This window comes from Glycine max, chromosome 16 (assembly GCF_000004515.6).
Source record: "Glycine max cultivar Williams 82 chromosome 16, Glycine_max_v4.0, whole genome shotgun sequence".
Taxonomy (NCBI): Eukaryota; Viridiplantae; Streptophyta; class Magnoliopsida; order Fabales; family Fabaceae; genus Glycine; species Glycine max.
In genome coordinates this window covers 37,565,219-37,580,999 of record NC_038252.2, presented here as the reverse complement: position 1 = coordinate 37,580,999, position 15,781 = coordinate 37,565,219, and the positions used below count along the sequence as shown (strand labels likewise).

At 31.8% G+C, this 15,781-nt stretch overlaps 2 protein-coding genes across 5 annotated transcripts; both read left to right on the top strand.

Annotated features, from left to right (window-relative positions):
* Positions 1 to 1,233: 1,233 nt before the first annotated feature.
* On the top strand, positions 1,234 to 5,327 carry LOC100777344 (organic cation/carnitine transporter 1). Of its 3 annotated transcripts, none has more exons than XM_003548260.5 (3): positions 1,234 to 1,386; positions 2,122 to 2,535; positions 3,639 to 5,327. In XM_003548260.5, the coding sequence occupies exons 2-3, from the start codon at positions 2,130 to 2,132 to the stop codon at positions 4,853 to 4,855; spliced, it is 1,623 nt and encodes a 540-aa protein (XP_003548308.1). In that variant the 5' UTR covers positions 1,234 to 1,386; positions 2,122 to 2,129; the 3' UTR covers positions 4,856 to 5,327. The 3 variants fall into 3 exon arrangements, with proteins under 3 accessions (XP_003548308.1, XP_006599716.1, XP_006599714.1); XM_006599653.4 differs by lacking the exon at positions 1,234 to 1,386 and adding an exon at positions 1,404 to 1,529; XM_006599651.4 differs by lacking the exon at positions 1,234 to 1,386 and adding an exon at positions 1,839 to 1,872.
* Positions 5,328 to 7,044: 1,717 nt separating this feature from the next.
* Positions 7,045 to 11,515, top strand: LOC100776808 (kinase-interacting family protein). 2 transcript variants are annotated; one of them, XM_006599650.3, is made up of 3 exons: positions 7,045 to 7,189; positions 8,059 to 8,218; positions 10,185 to 11,515. In XM_006599650.3, the coding sequence occupies exons 2-3, from the start codon at positions 8,074 to 8,076 to the stop codon at positions 11,141 to 11,143; spliced, it is 1,104 nt and encodes a 367-aa protein (XP_006599713.1). In that variant the 5' UTR covers positions 7,045 to 7,189; positions 8,059 to 8,073; the 3' UTR covers positions 11,144 to 11,515. The 2 variants fall into 2 exon arrangements, with proteins under 2 accessions (XP_006599713.1, XP_003548307.1); XM_003548259.5 differs by lacking the exons at positions 7,045 to 7,189; positions 8,059 to 8,218 and adding an exon at positions 8,266 to 9,984.
* The last annotated feature ends 4,266 nt before the right edge of the window (positions 11,516 to 15,781 follow it).

The window sequence follows — 15,781 nt, the reverse complement described above, 5'->3', positions numbered from 1 at the left end:
TGCATATTGTGTTCCTAATTTTCACGAGTCCCTAAAACTAGAATAATTTCCTTCATTTGAATGAGAACAAAGAAGAGTAAAATAAAGGCCCTTTTGGCAGCGAGGGGAAAGTAGAGAGTTTGAATAAATCTTAAAAGGTGTGAAACACGCGAATAAAATTTTAGTTCCATCTCATCTCTAATTTTTGTCGGTATAGCAATAAATTAATTCTGGAAGTATTTCAATAGGGAAAAAATAATCTTTAATAAGTTAGGTTAGTAGAATATTTTCGAAGGTTTCCATGCATTTTTTTAACATTAAATAATTTTTCATGTAAAAAGTTGGTGTTTTAATTGCTGGATGAGTTTGAGTCTCAAAACTCTATCAAATCTTTTTCCTATTATACCAATTATGGTTAAGAAGATCAAAATGAGTAAGAAATAAGATAACTTGATAGATTTATAGCATAAAAAATTGATAGAATAAAAATATTTAAAAAAAAAATTAAAAACAAAAAAATAGTATATGTTTCTCAATTTTACATTATCAATTAATTAAAAATCACTTATTATGATATGTTTAGATGAAAAAACAATTATGATAGTATAATTCAGTTCGTTAAGCAAGTATCTATTTTTTATTTATTTTTACAAATGAAAAAGATGAAAAAAAAGTGAAAAAAATGAATGATATATTTTTTATTTGGTTAAAGAGAAAGTAAAAAAAAAAGTTATATTTTTAGATTTTAAAAATAAAATATTCCAATTTTTTATTTCAAATTTCAAACTATTTTCTCGTCTCTCACTTTCTATCTATTGTTCCAAACATACAATAAGCATCACTTTTTAAAATAATTAATACAAAAATTCAAAATTTTATTATATATGATAATTTATTATTAGATGTCAATATAAAAATTCCTTCACTCTCAATATGTTTTAATTAAATTAAATTTAAAAGTAAAAAAATACTTTTATATTAATCATAGCAATCTTACTTTACTCAAGCAAATTATTTTTTATAGAATATATGTATATACAGTATGCTTGGATTAGTACCAAAATTGGTTAGTGCTGAAAAATTGTGCTGAGAAGATTGAAAAAATGATTATGTTTGGAAGCAATTATGTGTTGTTTTGAAATTCAACATGTAAGTAGAATTGATTCCGGAAAAAATTAATTTAATCATAGTATCGTGTAAAAAAATGAAAAGAGAGAGAGATGGAATATCCCTTGGGACAAGTAACAAGTTACCCGAACAATTTAAATATGTACGTACTGAGGTGGGTTTGTTTCATGGCCAAGATTTCAGCATTTTTTCAGTATCTTGAGATAAGCAAGCCAAATCTTTAGCTCTTCTGAACCAACTTTCATATAACAACCTTGCAGCAGTCATTTGATTCAAAAGGTGTGAGGGTCTCAAACACCAACATTACTTTCTTGAAAACCCTATTATGTCTTTGTTCAACACTTAAATTAAGTAAACTTATTTCTCATGTTCATAATTTATTCATTTAGTCCATGATTTGCTAACCAGTGAGCACACTCTGGGTATGTTGAGATATATATAATACCACTCACTCCTTCTCTACAATTTTCTAAAATATTAATTTCCACAGGCATGAAAGTATAGTAGCCTCTTCATGGTTTCCAGTTATTTTCTTCATTCTTCCATCAGACACCACAATTTTGAAATACTGGGCCCCAGATCCATCTATTACCATTATCAATAATTGATCAAATCTTCCATTACCATGTTCCACATTAGCCCATCAATTAATTCTATATACTAGGTGCTGTTTTGTAAAGATACGCGTGTCATCATAATTTAATCAAATATACCATGGGATATTCTCTCCACTACCACTCATATTCATGATTCACCCCAAACACAGTATGCACCTCAGATTGTTTCACAGGAAACATTTTCCAAACCAACATTTCATTTATTTATTATATACACAAAAGGGGTTCTGTTCTGTTATGATGATGTCATTCAATTTTTTTTTAATGTAATCTTAGTAGATGCACTAGAGTAAGCTTAGCAACTATATATATATATATATATATATATATATGGATAGAGCAACATTGGAGCAAGCAAGGTAGCAACTAATCAATTTTCCTTTTTCTTTGAATGCAGGAATCATAATGGAAGAGGAGCAAAAACTGGTTAAAGGGACCACAAATTTGGAGGGAAGTGAAAGTGAGGCCAAACTTGAGCTCACAGTGGATGAAGTGGTGGAGGAGTATGTGGGGTCCTTAGGGTTCTCTCAGATGGTGCATGTGTTCTTGGTGTCATTGGCATGGATATTTGATGCTCAGAGTACTTTGGCCACAATCTTCAGTGATGCTCAACCACCTGCTTGGAGGTGCAAAACTGGATTGTGTCATGGTAACAACAATAGCACTGGGTCTGTCTGTGGGTTGGTGCCTGGTACTTGGGAATGGGTTGGTGGCAACACAAGTTCCATCATAGCTGAGTGGAATCTTGTATGTGATAGAAGGTTTCTGGCTGCTGTTCCTGCTTCTGTCTACTTCCTTGGCTCGCTCATAGGTACATATTCTTGCTTATTATTATTATTGACACATGTTACTTTCTATTATTGTTAGCTTTTTTTATTGGTGAGTGAATCAAATCTATAATCTTTCTTTTTTTTTCCTTCACTATCAGCAATAATAACATATTAAATATTCTGTATTAAAAGTATAAAAAAATTAAATAATATAAATTTATTTATGATAAGTATTTTATAAATCGTATTAATAATGATTTTTAATTAACTCTCAATGTCAAAAAAATTTATGTAATAGTACATGAAAATCAAACTCAATCATAACACACTCTTAACATTATTATTAGCTCAAATTCATATAAACACAAAAATTCTTCATCAGTCTTTATTCAGCTCAAGGTTACTTTTTCTCAATGAACCGAAGATTAAGAAAAAAAAATTATATAAACGTTTTAATTCTTCTTTGACAAGCCTCACTCATACTATTGTGAATCTCATTATATTTCTAGTAATGGTAAGGTGTGTGTTGAATTTATGTTTCTGACAATATTTCTTTATTATATTTCATCTGCAAGGTTTCTTTTATCAATCTGTTTTGACAGTATTAGTTTATTTATACAAAGGGTTGCTTTCGATCTCCCTTTTTAGAACTCTTTTAATTTGTTCCAACTACAGCCATAAGTCAATAAAAAGCAGAGAATATAGGCAACTGTATTAGAGAAACAGTTGTAAGCCATTCATGTAGGCGAAACTGTGCAAAATGAATTTAATACGATTCTGGCCTTGCAAATATTTATAGATAAATTTAATGGATCATAAAAGTTATGAGTAGTTGTATTTGTAATGGATGGTATGTATAATAAAACTCTAATAAAAAAATTAATCATATCTATATTTTTCTATAGGTGTCGATTAACACAAGGTGTCAATTAATCATTTTTCATTTGTTTTTATCTATATACTACAGAAACAAAGGTAACAATTTATCTCCCATGAATTAACCTTGTTTGTCTAACAAAAAGGCTAGGTGAAACCAAGTCTCTATGTGATATGATGCTGCTATGAAGAGCAAATTAGCAAATTGCAACACCAATAACAATATTAACACACCTACATGCAATTGTTGCGTGAATTTTTGGTGCAGGTTCTGGTGTCTATGGCCACCTCTCTGATTCATGGCTAGGCAGAAAAAAAACAGTGCAACTTTCCTGCATCTTAACCTCCATAACAGCCTTTGCCACATCTCTCTCTCCAAACATTTGGACCTATGTCTTCTTCCGTTTTGCCAATGGCTTTACAAGGTCAGGAATTGGCATATGCTGCCTTGTCCTAACCACAGAATCAGTAGGTCGCAAGTGGCGTGGCCAAGTTGGCCAATACGGCTTCTTTTTCTTCACAATAGGGTTCCTCACACTCCCCCTTGTGGCCTATCCAACAAGAACATGTTGGAGAAACTTGTACAAACTCTTGTCACTTCTTCCCCTAGCATATTCTCTCCTATTACTCCCTTTGGTCTCAGAGTCCCCACGTTGGCTTCTAATAAGAGGCAGAGACAAAGAAGCCCTTCAAGTTTTGGACAGATTTGCTAGGCTCAATGGCAAGAAAAAACTCCCCAATAACCTCACTTTGGTTAACCCTTGTGGATCATCATGTGATGAAACAAGTCCTAATAACAACAAAGAGAACCTTTGGACCACAAAATGGGCAGCTATTAGGATGGTCACTGTTATGTTAGCTGGCTTTGGAGTTGGTTTTGTTTACTATGGAGTTCAACTCAATGTTGAAAACTTGAACTTCAACCTCTATGTCTCAGTGGCAATCAATGCACTTATGGAGATTCCTGCTGTGGTGATTGGTACCTTTCTATTGGGATTTACTAATAGACGTTTGTTGTTATCTGTGTCCTCTTATATAGCTGCAGTGTCCTCTATATTATGCACATTTTTTTCACACAAAGGAGGCACATCAAAAGTGCATAACAACAATAGTTATGGTGGTAACTGGGGTCAATTGATTATTGAGGCAATTGGATTCATGGGTGCTTCCACAGCATTTGACATTTTGTACATCTATTGTGTGGAGCTTTTTCCTACTAATGTTAGGAACTTTGCTGTGTCAATGCTGCGCCAGGCCATTATGTTGGGGGCTTCTGTGGCACCTTTACTTGTTGTCTTGGGCCGTTTGAGCCCATCTCTCTCTTTCCTAGTGTTTGGTGTCTTTGCAATTTCAAGTGGTGTTTTGAGCATTTGGCTACCTGAGACTAGAAATGCTCCTCTCTATGAGACCCTGAAGCAGCAAGAGGAGGAGGAGAAACACAGTTGGATGTCTCAAAATGATTGTGCCCTAGAGATGGGAAAATAACTCAAAATGGTCTTCATTTTAATTTATATGCACTACTAATCTAAAATGTTTTTGTGTAGACATTTGATAAGATTTAACCATTTTGCCATGTCATATGATGGGATGATAAGCTAAATTCTTATTGGGTGTGTGTACAAATATTTTAGATTGAGAATGTGTGTAAATTAAACTCTAATAGAAGTAGGGTAATGTGACCCAAAGGGAATGGAATTAGGGGAAATCAAAATTATCATGTTGGAATGACCACATGTTGCTTCCTAATGTAATAGATTGATGATTATCATAACGATAACATCTGATTAGTAATGTATCCTTACTTCTTGTGCTGTCAAAGAGGCAGAATATAAGACTGTCCATGTGCCATATCAAGTGCAGAGTCATGACTCATGAGATATGTTTGAGTATTGTCATCCTTATATTTATATTTTTATATCGTTTAGTTAACTATATCAATAAAAATTACACATCCATACTCCGATACTGTTATTTCCTACTATTTGGGCCAATAAGAAGCTTTCAGTTCAGCACCATAGACATGATGAGTGTCAAATTCAAAAACATCTTTTTAATCAACATAAACAGAGTTGAACAACGTTCCTTAATTATTATAAACTTTTTTTATTAAGTTTAATTTCTACGAATAAAAAAATCCAACTAACAAATTACTCAAATAATCACAATTAAAGCTTCATAGGATACAACTGGCCCAAGGTCATTAAAAGGTTTCATACTGAAAATTACATCCTTAATCTCGTCATTTTGTAAAGGCTTTTGAATGGCTTCCGGTTCAACAACTTGCAAAATCTTGAACATCGTGAAGAAAGGCCAAAAATTAATGTAGTGACCTTGAGCTTCAAAGCTTTATTTGTCACATTTGTCAAATAAGAAAACCTTCAAAGTTTTCAAAACATTTTGACATTATTTATAAAAGTCCCCAAAATAAATACTTTTTTTATTGCGAGCATTATCATTTGTTATACTCAAGTTTTATGAATAATAGTTTACAAATACCTAGTTGTTTTTAAATTTAAAATTTAAAAGTTTATGTTGTTTATAAAAATCTCAAAAGTCAATACTCATTTTTATTGTGAGCATTATTTTTTATTGTATTCAAATTTAATAGATGATAATATATGGTTATTGGTTACTCTCAAATTTGAAAATTTTACGTTATTTATAAAAGTTCCTAAAATCAATTCGTTTTTTTATTATGAGTATTATCATTTATTATACTCGAGTTTTATAAATAATAGTTTACAATTACCTAATTATTTTTAAATTTAAAATTAATGTTATTTATAAAAGTCCCAAAAGTCAATATTGTGAGCATTATTTTTAATTGTATTTGAATTTAATACATGATAGAGCCAGTACGCTCTTTTATTATAAACATTATTATCATTTATTGTATTTAAATTTAAGAATTGATTATGTGCCGTTACTAGTTAGTTTTAAACTTAAAATTTTAATGTTGTTTATAATGGTCCTCAAAAGTTAATACACTCTTCTATTGTGAGTATTATTATTTGTTGTATTCTAACTTTATAGGTGATAGTTTACTATTGGTTACTTTCAAACTTGAAAAGATTGGGGAGCTTGAAAATACTTGGTAAAAAAAAAAAAACTAGGCATAGTACTTAGAAAGACAAATGAAAAAATTCTTTGATAATTGCTTGAAGAGGCTAGGTTGAAAAAATACAAGTAAACTTAATTGATTCCCAAATAGATGTTTATTTTTATATAATTAAAATTTATAAGAAAAAGTATATTTAATTATATAACCACGAAATATTGGTATTTCAAAACCACACGACATTATTATCTTTTTAACTTAACAAATATCAAAAAACACAGCGATTCTTTATCTAAATGCAGCCATACTCAGCCAAAAACAAATTCCAGTGAAATATTCTTCATCCTAATAATTATCAAGAAAGAAATACCTAAACATGGACGTAATCATAGAATTAAGAAAAAAAAAAACTGTGTGAAACTGTTTTAATAATTATCCCAAACGATATCACTATCTTAAATTAGCATATCACTTACCATAAATTATAGAGAAAAAATATTCTAATGTACAATATTTTTTGGACTAAGATAGTTACCGTGTGAAACCGTGGCTTCCGGATTTGGAGTGAATGATTTTGACTATTTGTTGTTGCTATTGGACTGTGACACTGAACACTTCTATTCCTACGGTCCCACCGTTTTTCACCAACCCTTTTGCTTTTTCACTCACAAAAACATACATAACTTTCTTTCAAATCACGTTCTTCTTCACCTCTGTTTCACTTCGCTAGCTGCTCATCAATCCTCTTCCTACATTTCTCAGTGAGTTCCTTCTTCTGTTCTTCTTCTCCTTTTGTTTGTTTATCAATTCTGCTACTGTTGTTGGATTCTTCTTATGTTTTATTTTAAATTTTAAAAATCCAATTTTTATGGTCATTTTTGCTGGGAGAATAGCAGAGGACTCTGTAACTGTGGACATGGGGTACTGTGAATATGATGATTCTTGACTGCCATGTAATTGCTGCTTGCTGCATTGTTTAACAATGTATCTGATCTTTAATGGGCATGTTTTGTTTTTCAAATGAGATGTACTGATGTTGAAAAGTTTCCTACTTTCTCTCACTCTTCCCTGTTTTTCTCTGCCAAACAAACAGAGCATGCAAAGAAAAAAAACGCTCCTGGTTCTCTTGTTATACTTCTTATGTTGTTGATCCTGAAACTTCAAATTGGTGTTCTTTGTTTTCATGCGGTTCACATGATCTTCATTGATTCCCGGTTTAGTCACAGAATTTGAAAGGATTAAAAATGGAATTTTCCCTTTTTGAATTTCTGAATTCTCAGGTTTAAAAAGCTTTGGGATTTGGGCTTATTGCTATATTCTGAATGTTCACAACTTTACATTGCATCATTCTTTAAACATTTTGGCTTTGTTCAATGTGAGGTTATGCAATTCTTTATTAGTTTTCTCTGCAATGTCTATGGAGATCTGCGCTTGTTAATGTGACTGCGTTGTGTTACCTTCTTTTCCTTCTTAACTTCTACATTCTTTATTTTTTGTTTGCTCTTTTCTTTGTTGTATACTTTTTTTCGTCCTTCTTAAATGCAAAGGACCGTCTATTTCTGGCAACAGTCCTTTGTCAAAGATATTGTTGTTGTTTTTTTATCTCGTCTATTATTATTGCCATGTATAGGGGGGACTTGAAGCAATGATATTAATGGAGAGGGACCCAAACATGGGCAAGGAAAAAGTGATTTCAAATTCCACATTTCTTCCCTCATCCACAAAAGTGTTCAAGGACAAGGGCATCTCCAACAACAGCATGCCCTCCTGGCTTCTCACCAACATTTCTGGTATACATTAATTTCACCCTACCATCCATACCCCAAAATCAAACTTGCTTTAACTAAACAAAAACTCCATGTTACATGTTAAGTCACATCTCTTTGTTTTTGTTTGTATTGTGTGATAGATTTTATCTTAGCTGCAAGTTTTATATAAAATTCTGTACATTTTTAAAGTTTAAGTTCTTATGTGAAACCAATGTGTTTAAATTAGTAGTGTGATTGATATGCCAATGCGGTGTATAAAATTAGATTTAGATGTTAACAAAAAAAAAGGATTTGATTTTTTTGTCTTTTAGGCTTTGATTTTTGAATTATTTGATGATATCATATGATGTAATATATAATAATATTTGTGATATCAAATAAATGTAAGGGAAAATCTTTAATGGGTATGAAGCAGAAAGAGAAAGTTGAGATAGTCCTAATAAATGAACGAAGGAAGGAGAGGAAATCTGAATTTAATAGAATCACATGCTTTCGGTGTGTTACAAGTTTCAAGTTTATGTTGAAACGGTGCCAACCTTTTTCAAGCAATCATGAATGGAAGGAAGGGAGGAAGAAGTGTGGGATGGAGGAGAAGAATCCATCCATACAGGTCATGTCTTTGTCAACTGTCAAACGTCCAAGTCTTCATTGGGAACAACAATCCGTACATCATTATTTGCCAAGTTATATTATCATCAAACATCACTTAGCATACGCGCCTTTACGCACGCGCCTAGTAAAAGATTCAATTTTAAATTAAAGGGCATAAAAGAAATTACTGATTTCTACTTGTCAATCATCATTATGTTTATAGTATGGTCATATATTTATGCACGTTATATTAAACTACTATATATTAATATATATTATGGTCATGTATTATATATATATATAAAACATTACGGTCATGTATACATGCATTGATTATGTGGATGAAAAACTTGGATAAAGTTGAAAATATGTGACATGTGTGTTTGGGATCCTTATATAGGTGGCTGTTGACAGGTCTATCCCTTTGGTGTCTATCTGTTTTCAAATTTCCAATTTGATTTGAACCAGACTTCTACACCCACTGTCTTTGTTCTGGCGATTGATCCATTGTCTCTTTCTCATACCCTTTTGTTCTTTTTGGTGTTTCAAAATTTGAAACTAACATGGGTCTAGTGGTCACACACATCATAATCCATTGGTTCCTGGCCCCGTCACTTGCCTTGCTGCAGTGTGCATTAGATTTTTGTGTCATTTGTAAAATTGTAACGGTGACCTTTCCATTTAGGCCTCGTAGCCTGTGCTCATATTCCCCCTTAACTTTATTGGATTTACCCTTGTTAAAAAATAAAAAATTGAAAGTTGGCTAACATTTGCTTTTCTGTCCACAGTGCACATGCTCAGGTATAGTACATGATTTTGACCTTTGCATTCAAAACTAGAGGTAGTAGATGTAAGTTGTAACTCTAGACTAGACACTAGAGTGCCAATGTGCCATACCCTTGTGGTGCCTAACTCATGTTGCAAATTCAAATTCTATCTTCAAATTATTCAGTCCTTGCACTATTTAATTTCCTTGTATCATTTTATCTTGCCTACCAGAGTTATTTATGGGTTTTGTCAGTGTTCCCTTTTATGGTGTCGACGGTTTGGTAACATGTCACTTTCTTATAGCTCATTTACTCGTCAATCAAGTTGAGATCTGGTCTATATTAACCTCCTTTGGGGTACATCCCAATGTCAATCTTGGTACAAGTTGAAACTTTATGGTCCTGAAGCTATGGAATTGTGTAAACCTGGTAAGGAAGAAAAAAAAACGTTGTTCTTTGTGTTCTTTTTTCTTTTACATTACTAATACAACAAAAGCATTTAATCTTTATAGCCAATATGAGTGCCTTTGTGTGGTTTATGTAGCCAACCTCACTTAGTGAGAAAAAGGCTTTTAATTTTTGTTAGTGTAGTACTAATGCAAATGTGAAAATTGGTGTTTTGATGGCAGACTTGGAGGAGAGAATGAAAGTGTTGGCAATGAGCACAACAGAAGAAGAAGAAATGGGAGACACTTTTGCTGAAAGAGCAGAAACTTACTACCAAAAGAGGCCTCAGCTACTGTCCCTTCTGCAGGACTTGTACAATGGCTACATAACCTTATCTGACCGTTACATCCAAACACTGGCCAAGCACAAGCACCATAGTAGACACTCTTCTCAAGTTTCAACTGTAGATGAAGGCTTCTCTGACCAAGAAGAGGCTAGTGGTGTGAGCCACAGTGATTCAGACATTGAAAGCTCAATCTCCTACCAACACCCCCCACCCATGATGATGATGCCAATAGGCCTCCCAAGGAGTAGTTCCATGCTTCTTGATGTTGATGCCATTTATGCTGAGCTTGTGATGAGGAATGTTGAGTATGACTTGTTGGTGCATGAGGTTGGTGTCATGGAGAGGAGGTACTGTGAGTCCTCAAGGAAAAGTGAGCTTCAAAAGAGCCTTCTTGAGGTGTTGGAGTCTGAGAGGATTGTTCTGTTGAATGAGAATGCTAGCTTGAGCTATAGGGTCAACACTTTGGTGGAAGAGAACAAGGAGCTGGCATCTGAGTCAGTGTTCATCAAGAGGAAGGCTGGTGAGCTTGCAAAGTGTGTGCTGAAGATGAGGGAGGATCATAGAGTGTACTTGCTGCATAGGAAAATTGAAGATCTTCAGGCTCAGATACATGGCTTGGAGAAGAGGAACAAGGAGTACTATGAGAAGCTTCTGAGAAGAGATGTTCAAGAAGATGTTGGTAAAAAAGGGGTGGCTTTGGAGGTTTGTGTTCAGTTGGACAAGCATAAGAGGTTCAAGTGGAAAGATGGCAACACTTCTGGGAAGAAATTTCATGGGAAGAAGTCCCCAAGTTTGTGGAAAAAGCTGAAGAACATGGATTTGTTGTTGTGTGGAGCTAATCCAACATGTGCTTGATGATGATAGATGACTGGTAGTTTTTTTGAGTCCACAAAAAGTTTTATTTAAAGTTAAATATGTATACTTTTTGGCACTTTATAAGGTAGCAGCAGTAGGTTACTAGGTTATTTACTTACTCATAAGCCATGGTGTACATTCCAACATGAGGCCTTTAACTTAGAAATGCATGAATAGTGATGGCATGCCCCTCTAGCTAAATCCTTGGAAAACTAATTGTAGATCAGTTTAACATCATCTTGTAAAAGCTAGAGTGGATTTGTACTTTTGCCTCCGTTAATTTAGATGATCTATTCTACTATATCGTTATTATTATGTAAGAGGCTTATCTTAAACAATGGTGTAATGAGTGAGAAATTATTCAGTTACTAACTTCATGCCCTTTTGTATTGCTTCTGGTTTTCCACCTTACTAGTGTAGTCCACTTTTGTGTATCAAAGAGAATAACACGTGCGCTTTATTTATTTATTTTTTGAAAAAAAATTTGAAGTTTGGTGCCCATCGTATCCAAATTTGATTTTAAGTCTTGCACCTTCAATTTTTTAATAACCCCAACCTACCCCCACCACCCCTTGTATTTTTTGTCTTTTTCCTTCCCTTCTTCCCACATACCCTTCCATTCCTTCTTCCCTTCTCTCCATCGCACACCCCTTCTTTGCTCTCCGCAGCACACCCACATTCTAGTGCCAAATTTCAATGTGATCAACCCAAATCAAAACCAATGATACTTTCCTTGGTGAGAAAAGTATATTTCTCACATACCCCACAAACACCCCTACTAATAATAATCAACCTGTCACTCGTTAGATAATGAAATTATGTCCAAGTTATGAAGCACGAATATTCCAGTCCCTTGTCGTGTCCGACATGCGTCTGTCAGTGTCCGACACCGACACGACATCTGTACTACATTCTATATTTTAAACATTATAGATGTCCATGTTCGTGTCGTATCCGGTGTCCGTATCGATGTCGTGCTTCATAGTGTCCAAGTCAGTTGCAAAATCAATAGTAAAAGAAAAACATAATGTGGACGTAAAGATGCTTATCTTGATAAATAAGTGAAGTTTGGGTTGCTTTGTAGCTTCAGAAGAATACTCACATAAAAAGCACACATACGTTCTCGTAAGAATTGAATACTGGATAGGCGTCTCATACAATGCTTATGAAACTGTAAGATATCTTGCACAAATAAATATAATTATATTATTAATACAAATGCTTTTTCTTTATCTCTTTTTTATCACACCAATCATTTTTCTTTAGGCGTCTCTCTCTTTATAGTAAAAAAAAATTGTTGAAACTTTATGTAAAAAATATAATTTCTCGAATAAATTATGCTAATTATCAAGACGTTAACACGATAGACGTGACTACCTAATTTTGTGACATCAGAATGCTGTGAGGCTCCAATGTTTTGTCAATTATGCTCTTGGAAACATTTCTTATTCTATGGCTGCTACTCATATTGCAGTCTCTTCAGATTGAAAGTAAGAATTAAGAAAAGGAAAGGAAAATGGGTCTTCAAGCTTATCAATGTTCCAGTTTAATCATGCATGTTCTACCTTTGCCTCACGACCTCCTTCATCTTTCTCTATGCAAAGGGAGAAACCTACATTGTTGGTGACAATTATGGTTGGTGATGTTCTAGGTAAGGTTAGAGTTTCACAGTAAAAAATATGTCAACATCATTATTATAATATTTTTTATTGGTAAAATTAATGTGAGACTTACAAAATTAAAAGTTGAACTCTCACGATTTAATGAATTTCACATATTGTTAACAATCTCTGAATGATAGAAACAATATGTTTGGTTATGCATCCGAAAACACCAGGAGACTTGTTTGATGTCTTTGAAAGTAGTGTCAAACATGATTATTGGTGTTAAACACAATTCATCATTTTATTGAATAAAAAGTCATTTTAGATTTTTTAGTGCATATTAAAAGGAATCAAAAGTGGAAAAAAAATTATGAAAAAAAGTACTACAAACTATATTGTGATTTTTAGTAAAAATTTTGTCACTTACTTTGTCAAACCTTCGAGACTTTCAAAACATTTTAAGAAATAATAAATTATTCGATATATCTCACATGTTTTCATTCAAGAGGAATAAATTTTCCCCATGATCAATTTTGAATTATTTATAAATTTTTAAGTTTATAGTTACCTGATCACTTTTAAACTTGAAATTTTGTCCTTGGTTATAAAAGTCTCAAAACTCTATACACTCTTTTATTGTGAGAATTTAAATTATCATTTATTATATTCAAACTTGAAATTCTGACATTGTTTATAAAAGTCCCAAAAGTCATTATGAGCTTTTTTGTTTGGAGCATTATCATTTATTTATTCGAACTTTATAAATATTTTATCCATCCTTAATTATAAAACTCTTTTAATTAATTTATATTTCTTAAAAAAAATAATTAATTTAGTTAATCACATTAAATCTATTAATTATTTATATTTTCATTCCAAAGTTACATTTGTCTTATATCTCTATTTACTTAATTATTTCTCACTAATTTTTGGAGAAAAAATAATTAAGTAAGAATATGTAAGAAAAATAATAATTAATATATGTAGAAATTAAAAAATATCTTATAAAAAAGACAAATAAATTTTTAAAAAATATTTTATAATTAAAAACGAAGGAAGCTATAATTTACTATTACCTGGTTACTTTCAATCTAAAATTTCTGATGTTGTTTATAAAAGTTCCAAAAGTTGATATGTTCTTTTATCGTGAGCATGATTATTTATTGTATTCAAATTTAATAGATTATCGTGTAGTGTTACCTAATTACTTTTAAATTTGAAATTTTGATGTTGTTTATAAAAGTCCCCAAAGTCAACACACTTTTATTGTGTATTATTTATTGTATTTGAACTTTATAAATAAAATTTTATGATTACCTTATTACTTTTGAACTTGAAATTTTGATGACATTTACAATAGTCAATACACTCTTTTATTGTGATAATCTTTTATTGTATTTAAATTTAATAGATAATAGTGTATATTTACCTGGTTACTTTTAAATTTGAAATTTTGACATTGTTTATAAAAGTCCCAAAAGTCAATTATGTTTTTTTTTTTTTTCCTTGTGAGCATTGTGATTCATTACATTTGAATTTAATATATGAATTTGTATGGTTACCCGCTACTTTCAAACTTGAAATTTTGATATTATTTCCCAAGAGTTAATATGTTCTTTTATCGTGAGGATTATCATTTATTATATTCAAACCACTATTCTTGATTTTAGAAAAACCGTTTATAATAATTTTAAAAAACTCATAATTTTATTTCATATCTTTGAATGTAATATAATCACGTACAACTATCTACCTATTTTTGTTAATTACATGTTTAAAATTAAGTTTTGTTAAAATTATCAAGCATAAATCGCTTTACACAAAGTAAAATCAAATTTGAAGAATCAATATAAATTTTTTTATATATAAACTAGAATGCAAAGATTTATCCCAAAATGGTGCGTGTCTTCATATTTCATTACATATCAGTTGAAAATTTTCACTAGCAACATGATCTTTTAAATTGAACAAACTATATAAACATGTTGATACTTTTGTTATTAGTGTTCAACCACGAGAACAGGCTGCATAATGTGTTGCAAGTTGATTCCACGGCTTATGAGAATTGCATAAAGGACTCGTATACACAGAGGTTCACTAGTGGCAATGACTCAGTGGTTTTAAAGGAAGGCAGAGCATGGTTCATATGTGGAGTAGATGATCACTGTGAAAATGGGCAGAAGCTCCCCATTACTACAACTCCTTAGCTACTTTTCACAAACATTTTATACAGTTTTTTTTATATAAAAGGTAAACATTATAATAAGATCATGTTCAATGGAGAATACCAAATTCAGAATTTCCTTTCCAAATATTGGAAAAATATTATATATTGATGTTCAAGTGTCTTATATTTGTTCTCAGCAATATTCTTTATCTTACATCCTTATTATAATATTGAAACAATTTAATGAATTTATTCGGCATGCAAAGTTCACTCCCTGAAGATTTAAAAAAAAAAAAGCAAACAGTTAGTCAGATCAAATTGAATTGGATTGAGAGAAAAAAAATTATTAACTTGTTCCAACCTAATTTGATTATAGTCGGTCCGGTTGGTTTAAGTAGGATAATCAAATTAAATTTTTTCAAAAAAAATTAATCATTTTATTTTGAAAAATTGAAAGAGGTAAAATGGTATTTATGTATCAACTAACCACTCACTTTCCCCCAATTTTACCCAAATTTTATAAATTAAAGTGGTAGTTAAGTCATCAGATCAAACCATGATCATCAAATAGTTCTTCCTTTAGTCCTCGCATCATGGCACAAAAACCGGATCTAGGATATAATCAAGCCATTGCTTAATTTATTTATTATTCGGTAAAACTTAATTTACAATCATGGTACGGAGACGTTTTCTGTCCCACTTAATTATTTCCCTTTTATAACAAAGTAAAAAAAAAAAAAAGAACAACATTCTGATGAATTATAGAGCGAAAAACAAGTTGAAAGCAAGCAAGGTGACAACTCTTGAGAAAGTAAGAATTGCATGATAACATACATGGTAACATTCCAAAATTGAAAGCAACACTAT

Bases quoted from the DNA above. Each gene is read 5' to 3' on its own strand.
- LOC100777344 (XM_006599651.4), top strand. The intron at 2,536-3,638 runs GTACATATTCTT...TTTTTGGTGCAG, and splicing joins CTTCCTTGGCTCGCTCATAG to GTTCTGGTGTCTATGGCCAC.
- LOC100776808 (XM_006599650.3), top strand. From the start codon at position 8,074: ATGATATTAATGGAGAGGGACCCAAACATGGGCAAGGAAAAAGTGATT. The intron at 8,219-10,184 runs GTATACATTAAT...TTTTGATGGCAG, and splicing joins GCTTCTCACCAACATTTCTG to ACTTGGAGGAGAGAATGAAA.